Genomic DNA, 25,661 nt, shown 5'->3' on the forward strand with positions numbered 1-25,661 from the left:
ATCCTTCTGGTATTGCTTGTAAGAATGATGATCCAAAGCCTAAGCAAATGTTTAGTCTAGGGACCTCCCTCCACTGAGCTCCCGTGCTTCTGAGCATTCTACACAGTGCCCCGTGGATTAGGAAGATTTTCAGTGTGTCTGATAGGGTCAGTGACTCTCCCCCACAACCCTGAATGAATACCTGGTACTGCTTCCACTATCTGTTTTAGAAAGTGCTTTCCCCTGCCTTGAGTAATCTCCTTATTCAGCACATCCTTACATGTATCACCATAGTGTTCTGCTGGTTCTCAAGTGCGATACCTGCTGGTCTCTGGACTTCTTCAGCTTGCCTCATTAATTCTCTGTCATCTGAATTCTGTGCATCTTAGTATTATCCTCTTTGCTCAACTTCTTTAACTCAGAAAATTAACTAGACTTCATCAGGGTTTCACCCTCTCTACACAGTGGTGTGGAAATTCTGCTAAGGCAGTAAGTCATTGTAAAGCTCTCAGCTGTTTTCTTTCTTTGGAGACCACTGCCATTTGTTTCCTGATCCTTTTTATTAGACCATTGTGTTTTGCTGTCTTTTTTTTTTTTACATGAGTTTTGGGGATCTGAACTCAGGTAGTCAAACTTGGATAGCTTTAGTGCTTTATCCACTGAGCCTTCTCTCCAGCCCTAGACTATTGTATTTTACATTTTGTCAGGATTTGATTAGCTCAAGCAGAATGATAAATCTGCTCTCTTTTTGTGTTACTGTGGGAGGAGTATCTTTTGCATAGTGGATATGATCAGAGAACATTCCATGTGGAAGTATTCAGAAAAGAGACAGCTCTTGCAGGTTGACTTTTACAGTTGAGATTTAGAAAGAATAGCCCTTGTGTGTTTTTTTTTAACTTTGACTTCTTCAGTACTTTATGTTTATTCACAAATTGAATTATATAATTATATACAAAAGTGTAATATAATTCACTAGTCCTATTATTTTTTCTTAGAATTATATTGGATTTAGTATTTGATAAAAATTTGCTGAAAAGAGCACATGCTATTTTTTTCATGCCTGTTTTGTCCCTGACATTCTTCTATCAGTGTAGGAAGACATAAGATATAAAGAACCTACAGATAATCTCTCTATTGTTTGGAATATTCTATCACTATAATATGTTCTGTAAAAGAATGTCACTGTTCTATGGCATATTGCTGCTACAGTAAATCTCAAGAGAAAGAAATTTTATTTTTACACTTTTTCCAGAAACTAGCCATCTAATTATAAAAGAGATTAAAGACTAAGTTTTAAAAACTATATATCAGGACAAACCTTACTTGTATATATTTATGAGTGTTCATAAATTGTGTAACTGTATAAATACTATATCCATTTTATCATTTTACTTTGTACATATGAAAATGAAGATTTCTTTTCATATGTACATTCATAGTCTATCTTCTGATACATTATTGAAGGGTGTTTTATTAAAAAATTTTCTTTATTTTTGAGAGAGGAGGACAGATAGAGAGACAGTAGACATGCCAGGGCCTCTAGCTGCTGCAAATGAACTCCAGATGCACGTGCTACCTTGTGCATCTGACTTGCATGGTTCTTTTGGCTTTGCAGGCTAATGCCTTAACCACTGAACCATCTCTCCAGCCCCCTCTTATTTATTTTTAAATAAGGAATAGTTGTCTTTAATTCCCCTGTGCAGTGTTAGTGCATATGATTTCATGCAAAGTTATAATTATGCTCACATGGATGTAGTAGTTCTGTCAAACACTTTCTGAGATAGTGTAAATATCTAATAATGTGGCTTTGTCAGTTGTGTATAAAATGTAAAACAAAGCTATAAAATATTTTTTATTACAGTATTCGTACTAAAGAACCATGTTAACATTTCAACTTGAGTTTTGCCACTTGTAATTTAGAAATTGCTTTCTGAAATTTATTCTGATAGTAAGAATAATCAACTCAGATGTTTTAAGGGTAATGACTCCTCATATAATAGCCTTCATACAAATTATTGCTAGATACTGTGCTAAGTACTATTACAGACATTTCTTTACTTTTCGAGTAGAATTTGGAAAAAAAATAGCCACTATTTAATTTCTACAGTTTTTCAGAAGGACATTTCACACACACACACACACACACACACACACACACACACACACACATGTATGTATGTATGTATGTTGTGTGTGTGTGAGTATTCATTTCCTATGGCTGCTGTAATAAGCACCACATATTTGGTATCTTTAAAGGACATAATTTCTCTTTTCTGTTATAGTATTGGAAGCCAGGAGTCCTAAATGAATTTGCCAAGCCTCAAATGGAAGCGTCACAAGGACTGCATTATGTAGAGCTGTTCTAGGAGAGAAACTGTTAACTTACCCTTTCCAATTTCTAATGATGCATTCCTTACTCATGACTCCTTCCTCCATCTTCAAAGCTAGCAGCCTCAGAACCTTTTCCTATTTTGTAGTAATTCCTACCCATTTCTTCATCTTCTATGGATACCCCCTGATTGCATTTACAATCCACCTAGATAATTCTGAACAATCTCCCACTATCATGTAAGGCAACAGTCACAGTTTCTAGAAATTAGGATGTGAATATCTTTGAAAGACCACTGTTTAGATTACCACAAAATTCACAATGTTGCTAAAAGTCATAAAAACAGATAAGTTACTTTGGAAAGAAGTAGAACAAATAGGTTGGTAATATAAACAAATACCTTTAGGTCCTCTCTTACTTTTCCAACATTTTATACTATTAAGTGATTGTTGTTACAGATAGAAATAAAGATAAGAATAACCTCCATTTTTTTATGTTTTTTTTTTTTTTCTTCGAGGTACAGTCTCACTCTAGCCCAGGCTGACCTGGAATTCACTATGGAGTTTCAGGGTGGCCTTGAACTCACGGCGATCCTCCTACCTCTGCCTCCCGAGTGCTGGGATTAAAGGCGTGCACCACCATGCCCAGCTCTAGTCATGAATTTGAAACAAACTTATATAACCTTATGCTGTGATTGGTATAGAATAATTGCTTTGCATTTGATATTTGAATGTGTTCATAGAGATATTTTTATATACATGCTTCTTTAATCTCTTTAAGCTTTTACTTTACCATTTTCTCTATCTTTGCTAATTTTGGCACTAGTGAGGAATTGACTGCTTTGCCTCCACTGGTCACACTCCAAATAATAATATGAAAAATTTTAGTAAACAGCTTTGTAGATTTCTTAACTTCTAGAATATCATTATTTCTTAGCTAGCTTATTCTTTTCATGGTTTTGTTCATTATTATGCGGTAGTGATGGTTAATCCTATACCTTTGAGGAGAAAATTTTCAGTAGGTATGTCTCTGTGGTATGTTTAATGACTCGGAGAGCTAATAATAAATATGGTTTAGCAAAGTAAGTATTCATTTTGTTAGATAATATGAGGTAAATGTTTACGTTTTCTTCCCTGAACTGTAGGATACCAGAAGGTCCAATTGATCAGGGGACAACTACAGGACGAGTACGTGTTTTAGAAGAGCAACTTGTTAAGGCCAAAGAACAGATTGAAAATTATAAGAAACAAACTAGAAATGGTAGGTGATTACAAATGGTTTTTTTTTCTCTATATACTTTTTGCTTTAACACAAATAACTGAAATTTTCCCCTTAGCAACATGTTAGAAGTACTCACAGTTTCTATTCTTTACTGCAGGTTTGGGAAAGGATCATGAAATCCTGAGGAGGAGGATTGAAAATGGAGCTAAAGAGCTCTGGTTTTTTCTGCAGAGTGAGCTGAAGAAATTAAAGAATTTAGAAGGAAATGAACTCCAAAGACATGTAGATGAATTTCTTTTGGATTTAGGACATCATGAAAGGTACTATGCTTCCTATGTATTTCATCTGGGCCTTAATAAATATTATAAGTTAAGGATGAGAAACTGGAACTTTATTTAATTTTCATGCTGAATGGTAAGTGGTACTGTGTTTAAAAGCAGTAGAATGTCTGAGATCTCAAAGGATACTAACTGCCCAATGCAGTTACTCAACCAGGCTATATAGCATGGAAAAATACTATTTAAAGTGTATTCCTAGAATCTTCATGCTATATACATTGCGAAGTTAGTGGTGTTAACTAGATATACATTAAAGTTTCTTCCTATAAATGTTCTTTGTTTCCAATCAATATTTGAAATAAAGCATATAGTGTTACATTACAGTGTATTAGAATTCATATTAGGCTACCTGCTTCTGATTTTCAAACTTTAAAAAGCTTCAAAATAACACTTTTAAAATATTTTTAATATACAAGATGTACATAAAAGGTGTATTCTGTTAATTACTCTTCTATTTAGTTTCTAGAAAAGAAAACCAGTGATCTGATCTCTGTTTTACTTATTTCTAAATAATAAGCAGTTTATCATCTACAGAAAACATAATGCTAGAGAGTTCACACAGATAAAATGTATCAGAATCATTATAAATACAGCAAAACTTGTCCTTTGGCTTATTATATTTAAAAGCTTGGATCTCAGTAGGAGTCCGATGGCAATTACTGTTTCATTAGTGAGCAATAAAAAAAATTGTCATATTAGCACAGCCTACTACTGTGAGAAGGAAAAAAAATTACCCCATACAAATAAAAGATTCATATGTATTAATATCACCAACAATATTGTAATGACTTTGAATAATTGCTCTGCTGTTTTTAGTAGACTATCAGTATAGTAGTGTCATTTTAGCATTAATAGTTCTATAGAACCAAGATATGGATTTAAAGGACTTTGAATTATTGGGCCCCAAAGTAGGCAGCCCTTTGAAGGTTTTAATCTAGTTGGTAATCAGGCCATACTTAGAACATTACATCAAATGTTGACTAATTCTGTTCTTAATGCATCTCTTTCCTTAAGCAGTTCTTGGCACCAATCTCTGTAAAAGAGTGATTTATGCTTGTGTTTTTTTGTGCTTTGCTTATTGCAGTTTTTAGAAAATACAGATTTGGAGGAGAGTTGATATAGGTAGATTTTGTGATATGCAAATTAAAAAATTGAATATTAACTTCAAAAGGAATTTTTAATTAAATAACTTAGAGTAACTGAAAATTTAACTTTCAGGTCTTTTCTAAGTTAAAATATCTATAAACATTTTGTAAACATACTTTGTGTGTGTACTTTGTAGTTGTGTGTATAAACTGAAAATGAATACAATAAATAGTCTCATAGAAAGTTTATGTCAGTGTTACTTTTTTGTTAGTTGAAATTTTAAAAAATATTACAATTTCTGATTCTACCATTGAGTTTATATTGACTAATGATATTTTACTGAAAGCTAAATGGAAAGTATTGGTGCCAAAGTCAGTTTATTTTGTTGTGTTAAACAGAAATTGTAATGAATCTGGGATGCAATACAAAGTAATGATTTAAGTTCAGGAAGCCAGATTAGAATACAGTAATACAAATAATGAGCAACCACACAAAACACTAGAGAAATAACTTTTAATGTAGTAAGTGTATAAATAGGAAGAATTTATGTTATATAGCAAATATCATCATGAGTTATTTTCAAGATCTTGAAGTATAAGAATTAAAATGGGCTCTTATGCTTCCCTCTATTGATTTTTTTATTTGGCATGAAAGTCCTTGTTTTTATTTTTTAGTATCCTTTAATTTTTTAAAAAAACAATGTTCAATATATAGACAAATAGAGAAAATACTACTCAAAGTTCTCAAATACTCTGTAGCTAGTTTCCACTTTATTTACATCTAGCCTTGGTATGGTATATTTGTTAAGTATTTTATTTTTTTACTTGTCCAAATTATACAATATAAGTTCTCTCTGGGCTAAAAGCCAGTATTTTCTGAAAAAACAATTGGTGGGTTTTCTATGAACTACTCTTATTTCTGTATTCATAGAGACATTAAAGGATTTTTGTTTCATCAGAAGGGGTTTCTTTATACTTTCTTAGGACTTTTCTTACTTTATTTTTCCAGCTTTACTAAGAAAAAAAATGACAAAAAGTATAAATGGTGGATTGGGATTTAGCTTCCTTAGAATTGTAAAAGGCCCTAAATTTAATTTCCAGTACCAACAAAATCCAACATATGAATATGCAACTTGTGTAGTATATTTGTTTCATATACATACATACTGTGTAATGATTACCACAAGTGAATGAATATACCTTACCATACAGTTCCAATTTGTGTATGAGTATATGTTGGAGTTATTTACCATGAACTTTAATAGCAGGTTTAAGGTAAGCAATGTAGTTTTACTAACAATAACCATGCCATATGTTAGATCTCCAGAATTTATTCATCCTATAACTGAAAATTTATACCAGATGACAACAACTCTCATTTCTGTTACTCTCTGACCTTTTTGTTGTTATACTTTATGCTTGTACGAAGTTGAAATTTTTATATTCTACAACTAAGTAGGCACATTGCAGTTTCTATTCTTTTCTAACTGGCTATTTTCACATAGCACAGTACCCTCCAGACTCATCCATGGTGTTGGAAATGCATTTTTCTCCTACAACTGGTTAATATTTTGGGGGGCCTGGGGGTGATGTTTCAGTTTGTTGTTTTGTTTGATGCACAACAAATTTCATGTTGGTGCCAACCTATTTGTTTCTGCTTTTGATCTTCTGTTGAGAAAAGGACTGCTGTGGAACTTTCGTTGTATAACTTCTTCCTATAGTTTTATGGTCTCCAGTCTTTAAAATTTTTAATCTACTATGAGTTAGTTTTGTATATAGTGTAAAACATACAAAATCCAAAGACTATCCAGTTCTGTTCTTTTACATGTGGATAGCCAATCCCCACCTAATTTTTTATTTTTAAAATTTTTTTCTTTTCTTTTTTTTTTTTTTTTGAGGTAGGGTCTCACTCTAGCCTAGGCTGACCTGGAATTTATTATGTAGTAAAAGGCTGGCCTTGAACTCATGGCAATCCTACTACCTCTGCCTCCTGAATGCTTAATGATTAAAGGCATGTGCCACCATGCCTGGCTCAATGTTTTTTAAAGGTAAGGTCTGGCTTTTTAACCCAGGCTGGCCTCAAAGTAAAATCATTCTGCCTCAGCTTCCCAAATGCTGGGATAATGGCATATGCCACCACATACAGCTTCCCAACACTATTTATGGACACTTTGCTTTTTCCTGTTCTATATTCTTGACACTCTTGCAAAAGCTGTTCACTGAGCCGGGCATGGTGGCGCACGCCTTTAATCCCAGCACTCAGGAGGCAGAGGTAAGAGGATTGCCATGAGTTCGAGGCCACCCTGAGACTCCATAGTGAATTCCAGGTCAGCCTGGGCTAGAGTGAGACCCTACCTTGAAAAATCGAAAAAAAAAAAAAAAAAAAAAAAGAAGCTGTTCACTGTATGTATGTAGATTTATTTCTGGGCTTTCTGTTCTGTGTGGCTCTAAGCAGGTATCATATTCTTATGCTTATAGATTTGTAATACAGTTTTGTCAGGAAAAGTAATATCTCCATATTTATTCTTTCTCAAGATTAATCTTTTTGTTAAGTTAAAAAATAATTTTAAGTTTTTTTCTATTTATGTAAAAAAATTTATGTGAAAAAATGTGGAACTTTTGATAGGGACTACATTGAAGCTATAGATCACTTTGGGTAGTATTGACATTTTAACAGTATTCATCTAATCAGTGAGGATGAGATATCTTTCCACTTATTTGTGCTATATGTACTTTATTTATTAATGCCTTAGAGTCATGTAGATCAGATCTGTTACCTTATTAATCAAATTGGTTCCGAATGAAATGGGATATTAGGGGTGTCCACTCCATAAACCCTAAGTCCTTAGTTGGTGTCTGTTTTTAACCAAAGAATTGTATAAAATAAGACTGAGAAGGATGATTATTAAATTATTCTATTTATTTAGGGAAGTACAAAATCGAGAAAAGGGAAATAGATAGACCCATGTGGTCTGAGAGCCCATGTGGTAGGATTGGAAAAAATGTAAAAAGAGTTAAGAGGAAGGCAAAGAAAGTACAAAGATCTTCTGCCCTGTGGGTAGAGAGCCCTGTGGGAGTAAAGAGGGGTCTCCCTTCATCTGATCCAGCCAGGCCAATGAGGGAATCTTAACAGAACTTCAAAGGTCAGATGCCAGCCAAGAGAGCTTGCCCTCCCTTGGTAAACATTTATACTTTGATCTCTAGCAAAGTGGAGATTGCAAGGACAGACCCAAAGACATTCCTGTTATTTCCAGGGACCAATTTACCCTAAACTACCTAACAAAGAGCTGTGTCACTCCCTTTCATCAAGTGGTCTATCCATTTAATGCCATTGTAAATGGGATTGTTTACTTTCTTTTTTGGATAATTTGTTGTTAGTGGATACAAATTGAAAGTGATCTTTGTGACCCACAACCTCACCATATATCTTTATTAGTTTCAATAATTTTTGGTGGAATCCTTAGCATTTTATATATGTATGATCATTTAAGTTGCAAACAGAATCAATCTGATGCTTTCCCTTTGGATTCAGATATGTTTGTTTGTCTCCCTCCCTTCCATCCTTCCTTCCCTCCCTCCTTTCCTCCTTCCTTCCTTCCTTTACCTAATTGCTTATCAAGGACTGCCAGAACCATGTTCAGTAGAACTGGTGAGAATGGGCACCTTTGTCATGCTGCTTTCATATTTTCACTGCTCACTGTGGTGTTGGCATTGGGTTTATCATATATGGCCCCTTCCATATTGAGGGACCTAATCTGTGGAGAACTTTTGTCATGAAAAGATGTTGAATTTTGTCACCTATTTCTCTACATCTAATGAGTTGATGTTTATCCTTCCCTTTGTTAATATTATACACCATATTTATTGATTTGTATATACTTAACCCATCCTTGTAGTGGTGGGACAAATCCCAGTTGATCATAGTGTATGATCCTTTTCATGTGGTGTTGAATTTGATTTGCTAGTACTTGCTGAGGACCTTTTCATCAGAGAGGTCATAATCTTTAAAAAATGAGTTTGAAAATGTTTTACCTCTTTAATTTTATGAAATAATTGAATAAGTATTGGCACTCATTGTATTTAAATGCCTTAAAATTCATCTGCAAATGTACTTGGTTCTGACCTTTTGTTTGCTATGACTATTAAACCAATCTCTTTATGTACTGGATTCCCAAGATTGTCGTTTTCTTCATACTTCAATGTTTGGCCCCTCCCTGGCCTCAGTGTCTGAGTGGGCTGCCCTGAGGAACTGGGAAAGACCACCAGGAAGAGACTAGTGCCTGACTTTTGTACTGCCCCAGCTGCACACAGTCCAGCTTGGCCTTCCTCAGAGCCCTGTGAGATCCAATCAGATACCACGAGTGGATAATTTGAAAGAGAACAGAATCAGAAACAAATCATCTGATGAACTATTAAACATGATCAGTTATGTATCAAACACTTGAGGCTTCTGTGTCTTATAGAACTAATCTTCATAGGACAGTTATTTGAGGTAATGAAATACTAACCATGTTTGATCTTACCATTTGAGTAAGCCAAGTGGTAAACTTAGAAAGTGACAAACAAAATTGAGTGACTTTGAAGTTAGAACAATGAAACAGAAAACAGTACACAAAGTTTCTGATCAGGATCAAAAACATAAACAGGGACTGGAGAGATGGCTTAGCGGTTAAGCGCTTGCCTGTGAAGCCTAAGGACCCCGGTTCGAGGCTCGGTTCCCCAGGTTCCACGTTAGCCAGATGCACAAGGGGGCGCACGCATCTGGAATTCGTTTGCAGTGGCTGGAAGCCCTGGCACGCCCATTCTCTCTCTCTCCCTCTATGTGCCTTTCTCTGTGTCTGTAGCTCTCAAATAAGTAAATAAAAAAGGAACAAAAAAAATTTTAAAAACAAACAAACAAACAAACAAAAAAACAAACATAAACAGCAGTGCTCCAAACCACAGTGCAATAAACGGGCGAGATCAGCAGAAAAGACACATTTAATGCTTCAAGAGAAAGACAACAAAGAATACTTAAAATCTTTATTTAAAATTATGATTCTTCTGGCTAAAGAAGGATATATGAATGAATCTGATTATATATCTCAAAAGGTCTCTACTTTTGATAACTTTTAAACTCTGCTGGACTACTGGATAAATTCTGAAGAGCAGTTTGAGATCACAACATTCACACATTATTATTCTTTCTAAAACCGACCAAAAAGCATGCTAGCAATCGGAGAGCTGCATTCAGGAAGAACCTTAAGGAAAGGGAAGGTGCACATTTCTTTTCTCCTCCTCCTCCTCTTCTTTTTTCTTCTTTTTTTGCAGGAGGGTCTCACTGTAGCCGAGGCTAAGCTGGAACTTAGTCTGCAGTCTCCAGCTGACCTTGACCTCATAGCAGTCCTCCTACGTCTGCCTCTTGAGTGCAGGGATTAGCAGTGTGCACACCTCACCCAGTAAAGATTATATATTAAACAAAATTTTTTTGAGGTAGGGTCTCTCTCTAGCCCAAGCTGACCTGACATTTACTATGTAGTCTCTGGCTGATCTCAAACTCAACAGTGATCTTCTGCAAACACTGGCTTTATATTTAGATGCTGTCAATAGGGATACAGATGTTAGATAGAGTAACTGTTACTGGTACAGTGCTGTAGTTCCGAAACAGACTTTGACTCCATTGTTACCATTGTTCTTCCTTAAAATGTATTGACTTTTTAAAGGACCTTGGTGAAAAATTGCCAGTCACACTTCTGTTGTCTTCTTGTAGCCAGTAACTTGCCTGATTTACTGCATGCACTCAGTAAAGTGGGGGAAAATGTTGAAACTTATGATGGTGTGTTTTGGTTTCAGAGAGCTACAAATCTGACCATCAAGCTTGATAATCAAATTAAACTACTGGGGAAATTTCATGGGGCATGGAAACCAGTAATCTCAACTAACCTGAGTGTCCTCATAATGAAATGCTAAGTATTCCAAAGTGCAATGTATCATTCAAGAACTTGAATAGTCTCAGAACAGTACCACAGAGCTCTTAAATGCTTATCTATGGTAGCCTCAGTTGTGAGAAATCCCGGTGCCATAGGTCAGGGTACACCATGCTAACATGACCCGAGTCTCTTGCAAAGAAACCAAGTCTCTTGCAAGGAAACCAAGTCTTTTGCACACTGTGCTAACATGTACAGGAGTGACATCCCAGTGCCGTTCATCAGGGTACACCGTGCAGACAGTATAGGAGTGACTTCCGGTGCCGTTCCTCAGGGTACACCGTGCTGACAGTACAGGAGTGACTTCCGGTGCCGTTCCTCAGGGTACACCACGCTGACAGTACAGGAGTGACATCCGGTGCCGTTCCTCAGGGTACACCACGCTGACAGTACAGGAGTGACATCTGGTGCCCTTCCTCAGGGTACACCGTGCTGATAGTACAGGAGTGACATCCGGTGCCGTTCATCAGGGTACACCACGCTGACAGTACAGGAGTGACATCCGGTGCCGTTCATCAGGGTACACCGTGCTGACAGTACAGGAGTGACTTCCGGTGCCGTTCCTCAGGGTACACCACGCTGACAGTACAGGAGTGACATCTGGTGCCGTTCCTCAGGGTACACCACGCTGACAGTACAGGAGTGACATCCGCTGCCGTTCCTCAGGGTACACCACGCTGACTGTACAGGAGTGACATCCGGTGCCGTTCGTCAGGGTACACCACGCTGACAGTACAGGAGTGACATCCGGTGCCGTTCGTCAGGGTACACCACGCTGACTCTACAGGAGAGACATCCGCTGCCGTTCCTCAGGGTACACCACGCTGACAGTACAGGAGTGACATCGGGTGCCGTTCCTCAGGGTACACCACGCTGACAGTACAGGAGTGACATCCGGTGCCGTTCCTCAGGGTACACCACGCTGACAGTACAGGAGTGACATCCGGTGCCGTTCCTCAGGGTACACCACGCTGACTGTACAGGAGTGACATCCGCTGCCGTTCCTCAGGGTACACCACGCTGACTGTACAGGAGTGACATCCGGTGCCGTTCTTCAGGGTACACCACGCTGACTGTACAGGAGTGACATCCGCTGCCGTTCTTCAGGGTACACCACGCTGACAGTACAGGAGTGACATCCGCTGTCGTTCTTCAGGGTACACCACGCTGACAGTACAGGAGAAACATCCGGTGCCGTTCGTCAGGGTACACCACGCTGACTGTACAGGAGTGACATCCAGTGCTGTTCGTCAGGGTACACCACGCTGACTGTACAGGAGTGACATCCGGTGCCGTTCGTCAGGGTACACCACGCTGACAGTACAGGAGTGACATCCGGTGCCGTTCGTCAGGGTACACCACGCTGACTCTACAGGAGAGACATCCGCTGCCGTTCCTCAGGGTACACCACGCTGACAGTACAGGAGTGACATCCGGTGCAGTTCCTCAGGGTACACCACGCTGACAGTACAGGAGTGACATCCGGTGCCGTTCCTCAGGGTACACCGTGCTGACAGTACAGGAGTGACTTCCGGTGCCGTTCCTCAGGGTACACCACGCTGACAGTACAGGAGTGACTTCCGGTGCCGTTCCTCAGGGTACACCACGCTGACAGTACAGGAGTGACTTCCGGTGCCGTTCCTCAGGGTACACCACGCTGACAGTACAGGAGTGACATCCGGTGCCGTTCCTCAGGGTACACCACGCTGACAGTACAGGAGTGACATCCGGTGCCGTTCCTCAGGGTACACCACGCTGACAGTACAGGAGTGACATCCGGTGCCGTTCCTCAGGGTACACCACGCTGACAGTACAGGAGTGACATCCGGTGCCGTTCCTCAGGGTACACCACGCTGACAGTACAGGAGTGACATCCGGTGCCGTTCTTCAGGGTACACCACACTGACTGTACAGGAGTGACATCCGCTGCCGTTCTTCAGGGTACACCACGCTGACAGTACAGGAGTGACATCCGCTGTCGTTCTTCAGGGTACACCACGCTGACAGTACAGGGGAAACATCCGGTGCCGTTCATCAGGGTACACCACGCTTACTGTACAGGAGTGACATCCGGTGCCGTTCGTCAGGGTACACCACGCTGACAGTACAGGAGTGACATCCGGTGCCGTTCGTCAGGGTACACCACGCTGACTCTACAGGAGAGACATCCGCTGCCGTTCCTCAGGGTACACCACGCTGACTGTACAGGAGAGACATCCGCTGCCGTTCCTCAGGGTACACCACGCTGACAGTACAGGAGTGACATCCGGTGCAGTTCCTCAGGGTACACCACGCTGACAGTACAGGAGTGACATCCGGTGCCGTTCCTCAGGGTACACCACGCTGACAGTACAGGAGTGACTTCCGGTGCCGTTCCTAAGGGTACACCACGCTGACAGTACAGGAGTGACATCCGGTGCCGTTCCTCAGGGTACACCACGCTGACAGTACAGGAGTGACATCCGGTGCCGTTCCTCAGGGTACACCACGCTGACAGTACAGGATTGACTTCCGGTGCCGTTCCTCAGGGTACACCACGCTGACAGTACAGGAGTGACTTCCGGTGCAGTTCCTCAGGGTACACCACGCTGACTGTACAGGAGTGACATCCGGTGCCGTTCCTCAGGGTACACCACGCTGACTGTACAGGAGAGACATCCGGTGCCGTTCCTCAGGGTACACCACGCTGACAGTACAGGAGTGACATCCGGTGCAGTTCCTCAGGGTACACCACGCTGACAGTACAGGAGTGACTTCCGGTGCCGTTCCTCAGAGTACAACACGCAGACAGTACAGGATTGACTTCCGGTGCCGTTCCTCAGGGTACACCACGCTGACAGTACAGGAGTGACTTCCGGTGCCGTTCGTCAGGGTACACCACGCTGACAGTACAGGAGTGACATCCGGTGCCGTTCCTCAGGGTACACCACGCTGACAGTACAGGAATGACATCCGGTGCCGTTCCTCAGGGTACACCACACTGACAGTACAGGAGTGACTTCCGGTGCCGTTCCTCAGGGTACACCACGCTGACAGTACAGGAGTGACTTCCGGTGCAGTTCCTCAGGGTACACCACGCTGACAGTACAGGAGTGACATCCGGTGCCGTTCCTCAGGGTACACCACGCTGACTGTACAGGAGTGACTTCCGGTGCCTTTCCTCAGGGTACACCACGCTGACTGTACAGGAGTGACTTCCGGTGCCGTTCCTCAGGGTACACCACGCTGACAGTACAGGAGTGACTTCCGGTGCAGTTCCTCAGGGTACACCACGCTGACAGTACAGGAGTGACATCCGGTGCCATTCCTCAGGGTACACCACGCTGACAGTACAGGAGTGACTTCCGGTGCCGTTCCTCAGGGTACACCACGCTGACAGTACAGGAGTGACTTCCGGTGCCGTTCCTCAGGGTACACCGTGCTGACAGTACAGGAGTGACTTCTGGTGCCCTTCCTCAGGGTACACCACGCTGACAGTACAGGAGTGACATCCGGTGCCGTTCCTCAGGGTACACCACGCTGACAGTACAGGAGTGACATCCGGTGCCGTTCCTCAGGGTACACCACGCTGACAGTACAGGAGTGACTTCCGGTGCCATTCCTCAGGGTACACCACGCTGACAGTACAGGAGTGACTTCCGGTGCCGTTCCTCAGGGTACACCACGCTGACTGTACAGGAGTGACATCCGGTGCCGTTCCTCAGGGTACACCACGCTGACAGTACAGGAGTGACTTCTGGTGCAGTTCCTCAGGGTACACCACGCTGACAGTACAGGAGTGACTTCCGGTGCCGTTCCTCAGGGTACACCACGCTGACAGTACAGGAGTGACTTCCGGTGCCGTTCCTCAGGGTACACCACGCTGACAGTACAGGAGTGACTTCCGGTGCAGTTCCTCAGGGTACACCACGCTGACTGTACAGGAGTGACATCCGGTGCCGTTCCTCAGGGTACACCACGCTGACAGTACAAGAGTGACTTCCGGTGCAGTTCCTCAGGGTACACCACGCTGACAGTACAGGAGTGACATCCGGTGCCGTTCATCAGGGTACACCACGCTGACAGTACAGGAGTGACATCCGGTGCCGTTCCTCAGGGTACACCACGCTGACAGTACAGGAGTGACTTCCGGTGCCGTTCCTCAGGGTACACCGTGCTGACAGTACAGGAGTGACTTCCGGTGCCGTTCCTCAGGGTACACCACGCTGACAGTACAGGAGTGACATCCGGTGCCGTTCCTCAGGGTACACCACGCTGACAGTACAGGAGTGACATCCGGTGCCGTTCCTCAGGGTACACCACGCTGACAGTACAGGAGTGACATCCGGTGCCGTTCCTCAGGGTACACCACGCTGACTGTACAGGAGTGACATCCGCTGCCGTTCTTCAGGGTACAGCACACTGACTGTACAGGAGTGACATCCGCTGCCGTTCTTCAGGGTACACCACGCTGACAGTACAGGAGTGACATTCGCTGTCGTTCTTCAGGGTACACCACGCTGACAGTACAGGGGAACCATCCGGTGCCGTTCGTCAGGGTACACCACGCTGACTGTACAGGAGTGACATCCGGTGCCGTTCGTCAGGGTACACCACGCTGACAGTACAGGAGTGACATCCGGTGCCGTTCGTCAGGGTACACCACACTGACTCTACAGGAGAGACATCCGCTGCCGTTCCTCAGGGTACACCACGCTGACTGTACAGGAGAGACATCCGCTGCCGTTCCTCAGGGAACACCACGCTGACAGTACAGGAGTGACATCCGGTGCAGTTCCTCAGGGTACACCACGCTGACAGTACAGGAGTGACATCCGGTGCCGTTCCTCAGGGTACACCACGCTGACAGTACAGAAGTGACATCCGGTGCCGTTCCTCAGGGTACACCACGCTGACAGTACAGGAGTGACTTCCGGTGCCGTTCCTAAGGGTACACCACGCTGACAGTACAGGAGTGACATCCGGTGCCGTTCCTCAGGGTACACCACGCTGACAGTACAGGAGTGACATCCGGTGCCGTTCCTCAGGGTACACCACGCTGACAGTACAGGAGTGACATCCGGTGCCGTTCCTCAGGGTACACCACGCTGACAGTACAGGAGTGACTTCCGGTGCAGTTCCTCAGGGTACACCACGCTGACTGTACAGGAGTGACATCCGGTGCCGTTCCTCAGGGTACACCACGCTGACAGTACAGGAGTGACTTCCGGTGCCGTTCCTCAGGGTACAACACGCAGACAGTACAGGAGTGACTTCCGGTGCCGTTCCTCAGGGTACACCGTGCTGACAGTACAGGAGTGACTTCCGGTGCCGTTCCTCAGGGTACACCGTGCTGACAGTACAGGAGTGACATCTGGTGCCGTTCCTCAGGGTACACCACGCTGACAGTACAGGAGTGACATCCGGTGCCGTTCCTCAGGGTACACCACGCTGACAGTACAGGAGTGACTTCCGGTGCCGTTCGTCAGGGTACACCACGCTGACAGTACAGGAGTGACTTCCGGTGCCGTTCCTCAGGGTACACCACGCTGACAGTACAGGAGTGACTTCCGGTGCAGTTCCTCAGGGTACACCACGCTGACAGTACAGGAGTGACATCCGGTGCCGTTCCTCAGGGTACACCACGCTGACTGTACAGGAGTGACTTCCGGTGCCTTTCCTCAGGGTACACCACGCTGACAGTACAGGAGTGACATCCGGTGCAGTTCCTCAGGGTACACCACGCTGACTGTACAGGAGTGACTTCCGGTGCAGTTCCTCAGGGTACACCACGCTGACTGTACAGGAGTGACTTCCGGTGCAGTTCCTCAGGGTACACCACGCTGACAGTACAGGGTGACTTCCGGTGCAGTTCCTCAGGGTACACCACGCTGACTGTACAGGAGTGACATCCGGTGCCGTTCCTCAGGGTACACCACTCTGACAGTACAGGAGTGACTTCCGGTGCAGTTCCTCAGGGTACACCACGCTGACAGTACAGGAGTGACTTCCGGTGCCGTTCCTCAGGGTACACCGTGCTGACAGTACAGGAGTGACTTCCGGTGCCGTTCCTCAGGGTACACCGTGCTGACAGTACAGGAGTGACTTCTGGTGCCCTTCCTCAGGGTACACCACGCTGACAGTACAGGAGTGACATCCGGTGCCGTTCATCAGGGTACACCACGCTGACAGTACAGGAGTGACTTCCGGTGCCGTTCCTCAGGGTACACCACGCTGACAGTACAGGAGTGACATCCGGTGCCGTTCCTCAGGGTACACCACGCTGACTGTACAGGAGTGACATCCGGTGCCGTTCCTCAGGGTACACCACGCTGACAGTACAGGAGTGACATCCGGTGCCGTTCCTCAGGGTACACCACGCTGACAGTACAGGAGTGACATCCGGTGCCGTTCCTCAGGGTACACCACGCTGACAGTACAGGAGTGACTTCCGGTGCCGTTCCTCAGGGTACACCACACTGACAGTACAGGAGTGACATCCGGTGCCGTTCCTCAGGGTACACCACGCTGACAGTACAGGAGTGACATCCGGTGCCGTTCCTCAGGGTACACCACGCTGACAGTACAGGAGTGACATCCGGTGCCGTTCCTCAGGGTACACCACGCTGACAGTACAGGAGTGACATCCGGTGCCGTTCCTCAGGGTACACCACGCTGACAGTACAGGAGTGACATCCGGTGTCGTTCCTCAGGGTACACCACGCTGACAGTACAGGATTGACTTCCGGTGCCGTTCCTCAGGGTACACCACGCTGACAGTACAGGAGTGACTTCCGGTGCCGTTCCTCAGGGTACACCACGCTGACTGTACAGGAGTGACATCCGGTGCCGTTCCTCAGGGTACACCACGCTGACAGTACAGGAGTGACTTCCGGTGCAGTTCCTCAGGGTACACCACGCTGACTGTACAGGAGTGACATCCGGTGCCGTTCCTCAGGGTACACCACGCTGACAGTACAGGAGTGACATCCAGTGCCGTTCCTCAGGGTACACCACGCTGACTGTACAGGAGTGACTTCCGGTGCCGTTCATCAGGGTACACCACGCTGACAGTACAGGAGTGACATCCGGTGCCGTTCCTCAGGGTACACCACGCTGACTGTACAGGAGTGACATCCGCTGCCGTTCTTCAGGGTACACCACGCTGACTGTACAGGAGTGACATCCGGTGCCGTTTGTCAGGGTACACCACACTGACAGTACAGTAATTAGACTCATAAAAAAGAGACTTTGTTTTGTATTTAATATTTGGAAGAAAAGCCATTAGGTACACTTAGTCATTGAATATCTTTGCCTATAGTCCTCCCATTGAATACTTTATTTGTAAGTAATTTTAACAGATCCCTGTTCAAAGACTGATCCTTTGAAGTCCTGCCTTCTTCCAGAGGATAACACTGAAAGTGACAGTCTTCGTTGTACACGATTTCACCTCCTTTCTTTTCTTTTTTCTTTTCTTTTCTTTTCTTTTCTTTTCTTTTCCTTTCTTTTCTTTTCTCTTCTTTACTTTTCCTTTCCTTCCTTTCCTTTTCTTTTTCTTTTCTTCCTTTCTTTCTTTTTTTCCTTTTGTTTTTTGAGGTAGGGTCTCACTGTTGCTCAGGCTGACCTGGAATTCACTATGTAGTCTCAGGGTGGCCTTGAACTCACTGTGATCCTCCTACCTCTGCCTCCTAAGTGCTGGGATTAAAGGCGTGTGCCACTACACCCAGCTCATTATACATGATTTCTGCTAGTGACATTCCTGAATTGTTTAAATTATTTAAATATAACATTTATTATCACAGTCGATCCATTTGTCAGGAATTGAAGTATCATTCTTTTCAGAAATAATTTTTCAGAAGGTTAGAAAAAAGGATTAAATTTTAAATATGTTGTAATGATGCCCACCATTGACCTTTGGCTCTTGAAAGTTTCAAGTAGTTAAAAATCTGTATTCAACAATCAAGTATATTAACAGAGAGAGAGAGGGAAAAACTTCTGAGTATATCCAACAAAGATTTCAGATGGATTTTTTCTGTCTCAAAGAATGAATTAAGCAAAAGCTTAGCTGGAAGGACTTGGCCTTGTTATTCCACATAGGGTGTTTGCTATATGCCTTCCATTGTGTAGCCTAAGGTATGTCTTGAATACTGTTACTTTATGGTCACAATAGACTCAGAGGCTTGTTTTCTTATTTTACCATGACTATATTTATTGCCTTGTCTTTAGCTCTAAACAAAACTTATAAAACAGAAAATATTGTTACTTTTGGTAAAGAAAATAAATTTTTTATGGTTTACTTCACTGTAAGTATAATTTAGGGTTTAAGAAAAATAACTTAGGGCTGGAGCGATGATTTAGAGGTCAGAGCACTTGCCTACAAAACCCAAGGACCCATGTTCAACTTGCAAGATCCCACATAAGCCAGCACAAGTTGACTCAAGTGCAAGGTTTCACATGCATGGTAGGTGGTGCATGAGTCTGGAGTTCCATTGCAGAGGCTGGAGGCCTGGCATGCCAATTCTTTCTTTCTCTCGCTCTCAAAGGAAAGAAAAGTAGCTTAGTCTTTGTTGGTTCTATGTTTCCAGGAATTTATCCATTTCATCTAAGTTACCTAACTTATTGGCATGTAATTATTCATGGCTGTTTGTTGGTCTTCTATATTTCTCTGGTATCCGTTAAATCTATAAAACTCTATAAAGCCTTGAAAAGGGAAAAAAGTTTCCTTTTTTTTTGAATAGTCTAACTAAAGGTTTGTCAAGTTTGTTGATCTTTTCAAACCCTCAACATAGTATTTTTTGTATGTCTGTTGTTTTATCTCTATTTTGCTGTATTTTTCATTCCTTACATTGTCTCCAACCTGAGTTTGTGTTTTTCCTGGTCCTTAAGTTATAAACCTAGATGTTTGTTTCATATTTTTTCTGTTTCAATGCAGGCATTTATGACTACAAAATCCCCACTTAACACTGCTTGTGCCTCATCATAGTAGTGCATTTTTGTCTTGGGATATGTTTTAATTTTCCTCTTAAATTTTGTTTGACACATTTATTGTTCAGGAAATGTTTGTTCTGTGGGAGTATATCTCAGTGTTGTAGAGTATTTGCATAGCCTGTGTAAGACTCTGGGCTGGATCCTCATTGAGAGAAAGAGCAAGGAGGGAGGGAGGGAATATGAATGAGTGAATGAGACTTTGCCTACCTGACATGATACATGATTTTAATCATATCTGTGGCCCAACATATATCTTGCTTTGGAGGCTGCGTGTGTGCTTCAGAAGAGTTTGCTTTCTACTGTTGTTGAAATGTGCTGTGTATGATTTTCACTTCCGTTTGGTCTGCAGTGTTATCCGAGTCCACTGTTTCCAGATGGATTTTCTGTCTGGATGATATATGTATTATTGAAAGTGAGGCATTGAATCTTCTACTATTATTATTGTATTGCTATCCATTTTTCCCTTTGGTTCTGTTAATATTTACTTTATTTGTAGAGGTGCTATCATATTGCATACATATATAATTGTTATATCCTCTTAATAAATTGACCTTTTTGTTATATGTGACCCTCTTTATCACTTATGACCGGTTTTGGCCAGAAGTGGTTTTATCTGATACAAGTGTTGCCACGTCTCTCCTCTTTCGGTTACTGCCTCTTCACTTCTGTTTCTTTTTCCATCCTTTTATTAAGCCTCTGTGCGTCTTTAAAGCTAAATTGAGTCACTTGTGTGGAATCTATGTGTCTTATATTTTTATCAGCCAATATTTGTCATTTCCTTGGAAAATTTAACCTGATTATACTTTAAATAATTACAGATTATGGTGGACTCTTAGGTGATCAGGCCTTTTTTTCAAACTTTAGCCGAAAAGGCCTAGTGCTGAATTGCATAGCTGTATCAACTTCTACTGTAGGTCTAAGAACTGCAGGTTTGCCTCCAGGGACACAAACTCTGTTTAGATAGGATTGCTTTGAAACCAAGCCCGAGAATGACTGGGGCCTAGTTCTAAGGCTGCTTCTTGTTTTATAGTGAGGCTAACGTTGGTGGACCTGTCACCAAGGGTCTGGTGGCAAGTAAGGTGGGGAAAAATTCTTTGTTCTCACTTGATGCTGCTGTTCTTGGTGGAGGTGCCATTTTTTCTCTTCAGATATGGCCTCAGTGTTCATTACTTTAAATACCAGGCATTAAGCTATAGCCTGGATGCCAAATATCATATAACCTGAGATTTCTTAGCATTTTTTTTTACTTGATCAATCTATTGCTTGTGAACTAATAAGCAGTGGAATTCACTCCCTGCCTGTCCACCTCAATTGGAAAACCACCTAGTATTAATTAATATTTTTTTGACTTTTGAAAGATTATAAATTCTAAAATTTAGAGGGTTTTTAAGAATTAGAGGAGTTGATGGCTTGATAAACAAATGCAGAAGAGCATATGACCTGCTATACTAATCTTAAGTGGTAGCATCACTAGATTGTCCATAGATTTCATTCTTGTCATTGCATGTCACTGTGTTTCATAGTAATACAGTCAAGATTAAATGCTGCTTTTTTATTGGTGGGGGGAGGGAGGCTTATTTTGTGTCCAGGGGAAGCTCCATAATGGCAGGGGAAGGATGGCGGAACAGAGGCTAGGCATCACCTCTGCCACAGGAGGTGAGAGTGAGCCATCTGACATTGGCAAATGGAGAGTTAGTAAACCTCAAGGTCTCCCTCCAGTGACATACCTCTTCCAGCCATGTTCTATCTCACAAATTGCCACCAGCTGGGAACTAAACACTTAAAACACGTGAGTTTATGAGGGACACTTAATTCAAACCACCACATTCTGCTCTGGGCCCCCATCAGTTCACAACCATCCACAATATAAAATGCAATGCATTTAGTCCTACTTTAAAAGTTCCCATAGTTTTTATCAATCCCAACCTTGTTAATCATCCCTATAGTCCTAATTCTCTTAGCTGTTAACCTGTAAAACCAAAAAACTTAATGGCATAGACATTCCCATTGCAAAAGATAGCATTGGGCATAACAAGGGATTGAACCAATACAAGATCTAAAATAAGAGGACAAACATTAAATCCTACACCCCTGAGTCCAACATCTCTAAAGAGTGCTAAAATCCCAATTTGCCCCTCTAGTTCACTTTGACAATTGTACAAAAGTCCTGGGGGTCTCCACTGCAACCCACTGTTCATACTAATGGCTCCATCAGGGCTCCACACAGGAAATCCATTGACCAGTGGCCATTTCTAAAATGACACACATTGCAAATTCAGTGACCCTATCTTTGCTGCATTTGTTATACTCCTGTAGCACCAGGTTGGCTACTAACTTGTTAGTCCAGAGGGAGATGGAGTCAACTTTGAAGAGAAGGAAAACTCCTTAAGCATTCTGGCCCACTACTTTCAAAAGAGTCAGCGTTCTTTCTGCAGTCAAAATACAGAACAGGAGCCGGGCATGGTGGCGCATGCCTTTAATCCCAGCACTTGGGAGGCAGAGGTAGGAGGATTGCTGTGAGTTCGAGGCCACCCTGAGACTCCATAGTAAATTCCAGGTCAGCCTGGGCTGGAGTAAGACCCTACCTCCAAAAAACAAAAAACAAAAAACAAAAAACAAAAAAAAAACAGAACAGAACAGTTGGCCCAGTCTCCGTAGTTGTCATCTCTCAAATAATTGCAGCTGAATAGGCAGCAGTTTCAGCCCAAAGGTTCATTTCTTTTGATGCCATATTCTTCTGCTCACATTGGTACGTTTTTACACAAAGCAACCCTGAACAAGTTCTAAGGATATGGGAAGAATGCAGCAAGCCTCTCACACAAACTGCTTCTAGCCCAGTTCAGACAAAGCTCTTTCTTTCTTCCCCTCATATGCCAAAACTCACAGTCCATATTTCTTTCTGCATCTAGGTCTTGCAACTCTCTGCCCAGAATGGTCCATCAAATTCTGCGTTCAGTACTGTAAGGTGTCTCTCAGGCCAAGGTTTCAGATCCTTCAATATTCTTCCTGCAAATCTATTCCAGAAGGCCTAAAGCCACAGTCAGGGTTCTAGCAGCAACTACCTCACTTCTCAGTACCTTTTCTCACTGTTGTAGTTGCCTTGTCCTGTTGGCACTAAGCAGTCGACCAAGAGCAGCTTTTGAGAGGAAAGGGTTTATTTTGGCATAGTAGAGGGGACGCTTCCTGATGGCAGGGGAGAGGATGACTTGAGCAGAGGCTGGGCATCCCCTCTGCCACAGCAGGTGGAACACTGAAGCGTGAGAGTGAGCCCCTTGCTGCTTTTCCCGTCACTAATTACGAATTTGCCTCAACCTTATTTTTTGAAATAGAGGGAAATAAATACTTTAAGAGTCATTATTTTTATCATTGTGGTTTCATTGTTTACGTGGCACTGTAAATTGGGTGTTTGGATTTATGGCTGTTCAGTTTGCCTATTAAACTCTGAGCATATCGTGGCGTTGTGTATTACCATCTCTTTGCTACAGAGACATATTTACCTTAATTACTACTACATTGTTTCTTTTTGCTATCTTCATCCTTACAGATACCAGTTTATGAATAGTTCCTAGTGTTTCTTCTCCTGCTACTATGATATAGCAATTTTTAAACTTTAAATTAAATGAAGGAAGGGTTACAGAGCCAAATATCCAATGAGCTTTTTCTCAAGTTGACCAAAGCATTTACAAGATACAATCTAGGGAAGCAGCAATCTCATCTCACTTACCTTGCTTGTAACATCTCTTATCAGTTATATGTAGACAGCTTCATTAAGCCTTAAAGTTAAATGTGTTCCCCAAAGAATGAATGATACTGATGACCAAGTATGTCAATTAGAAATTTGCTGATATGCAAAAGGCCACAGTGGGGGGGGGGGTATAACAAAGGAAAGGATTTTTGGCAGCTAAAGGGCTATAAGCTCCTTATAGGGAAAGTTTGATAGGTTAATAGCTTATAGATTTGAGAAATTCAAGTTACTGAGCATAGCTTTTGTGCTCCAGTGGGTTGGTTTGGTTTGATTTTTCCACCTTTCTTTGGAAGGTTTAAGAACTGATATTTATACATTTGAAAAGTTAAGTTTTATAGCCTTTCAAATTTTCTGTTATTTTGCCTTATTTAGTTCATATAAGAATATTGAAGATGACCTTAAGTTCTTTGAGATGTGATTTGATTGAGATTCCTATTAAGCTAGAATGTTTATAATTTTTCTCTAGGTTTAGATTTTTTGAACAAAATGTTTTCCTATAGTTGCCCTTCTGTTAAAAAATCCAGGGCTGGAGAGTTGGCTTAGTGGTTAAGCGATTGCCTGTGAAATCTAAGGACTCTAGTTTGAGGCTTAATTCCCCAGGACCCACATTAGCCACATGCACAAGGAGGCACATGCGTCTGGAGTTCATTTGCAGTGGCTGGAGGCCCTGGCATGCCCATTTTCTCTCTCTCTCTCTTTCTCCCTCCCTCCCTTCCTCTCTCCCTCTTTCTCTCTCTGTCTGTCACTCTCAAATAAATAAATAAATAAAAATACAAATAAACATGAGTAGCTAGAATTATATTAAAAAATCCAGGTATATTTTCAAGTAATACTAGACCATTCTTCCTAAAACTTAGGAGCAAAGGTAGACATTTCATAGGGAGTTGTTCTTATTCTGTTAGTCTATATCTGCCAGATATGAGTCTCTATCTTCTTCAAGTAATACTCATCCCCCAAATAAGTTTACATTAAGAATCTCTGGGTGGTAAACTGCTCCATTTAGTGTCACTGGTTGTGTTTTGCCTTCTCCTACTGTATATATCATTGGGAGTGGTTTCCAAACTGAAAAATGAGTTAGATATTTAAAATAATGATTTATCAAGAGTTGCCTACATGCCTGTCACTGTAATAAAGACCCGTCCTTCATTATCTCATGTATCCAGCACAATAATCTTATAAAGCAAGCAGAATTACAGTATTCTATCTGTCCATTGATTTTCTTTCCACAGTCTGTTACTACTGTCAATCATGCTGCAAAAATCCTAAATGGAAAATTCCAGAAATAAAAAAAAAAATTGAGTTTAAGCTGTATATCATTCCAGGTACACGGTGAAATCTCATGAGTCGTGAGTCATCCCTGTCCACACAGTATATATGTTAACTGTCCATTAGTCACTTAGTAGCTGTCTCTGTATGAGATGTACTGCAGGAGTATTACAGTGCTTTCATATAACCATTACTTTGCTGAACAGGAGCCACAAAGTACAAGAATAGTTATGTTAATCTCTCACTGTGCATAATTTGAAAATTAAACTTTATTAGATGTGTGTGTGTGTGTGTGTGTGTGTGTGTGTGTATGAATGAAAAAACAGTACTACATGTAGTTTCAGGCACCCACTGGACATCTCCAAATGTAGTTTTTGTAAATAAGGGGGTGCTATTACATTCCTCTTTGTAATAATTTATATTATTCTTGGGCCTGGCAAAATTAGTTAGCTATATTACTTAACTTTCCTTGCTACTGGGACCAAATCCCTCAAGGAAAGGTTTATGTTTGCTTGGAAGTTGAGGGAATGCAGTCCACCATGGCCGGGAAAGCCACAGGACCCTGAGGGACAGATAGGAAGTAGGGAGGGCTACAAAACCTCAGAGCACAGCCTAGCAATCCACTTCTTCCAGCGAGGTTCTGCCTTTTACAAGTGTACATCCTTGCAAATCAGTGTTTTGCGTAAGTACCTAGCAAAGCTGTTTTGCTCCAAATTTTTTTTTTCTCTTAAATACTAAATGCTTAGCTTCTTTTAACTTCATTTT

General features: G+C 42.3%; 1 protein-coding gene across 5 annotated transcripts in view; it reads left to right on the top strand.

Moving 5' to 3' along the window:
• The window catches only part of Fut8 (fucosyltransferase 8), a 261,713-nt gene that overhangs the window by 145,185 nt on the left and 90,867 nt on the right, over nucleotides 1–25,661 (top strand). For all 5 annotated transcript variants that reach the window (XM_004649268.2, XM_045155050.1, XM_045155054.1 and 2 more), the window contains 2 exons: nucleotides 3,453–3,568; nucleotides 3,687–3,849. In XM_004649268.2, the coding sequence (XP_004649325.1) occupies nucleotides 3,453–3,568; nucleotides 3,687–3,849 (279 nt within the window). The remainder of the gene's footprint in view (nucleotides 1–3,452; nucleotides 3,569–3,686; nucleotides 3,850–25,661) is intronic.

The sequence above is a fragment of the Jaculus jaculus genome, chromosome 7 (assembly GCF_020740685.1).
Source record: "Jaculus jaculus isolate mJacJac1 chromosome 7, mJacJac1.mat.Y.cur, whole genome shotgun sequence".
NCBI lineage: Eukaryota > Metazoa > Chordata > Mammalia > Rodentia > Dipodidae > Jaculus > Jaculus jaculus.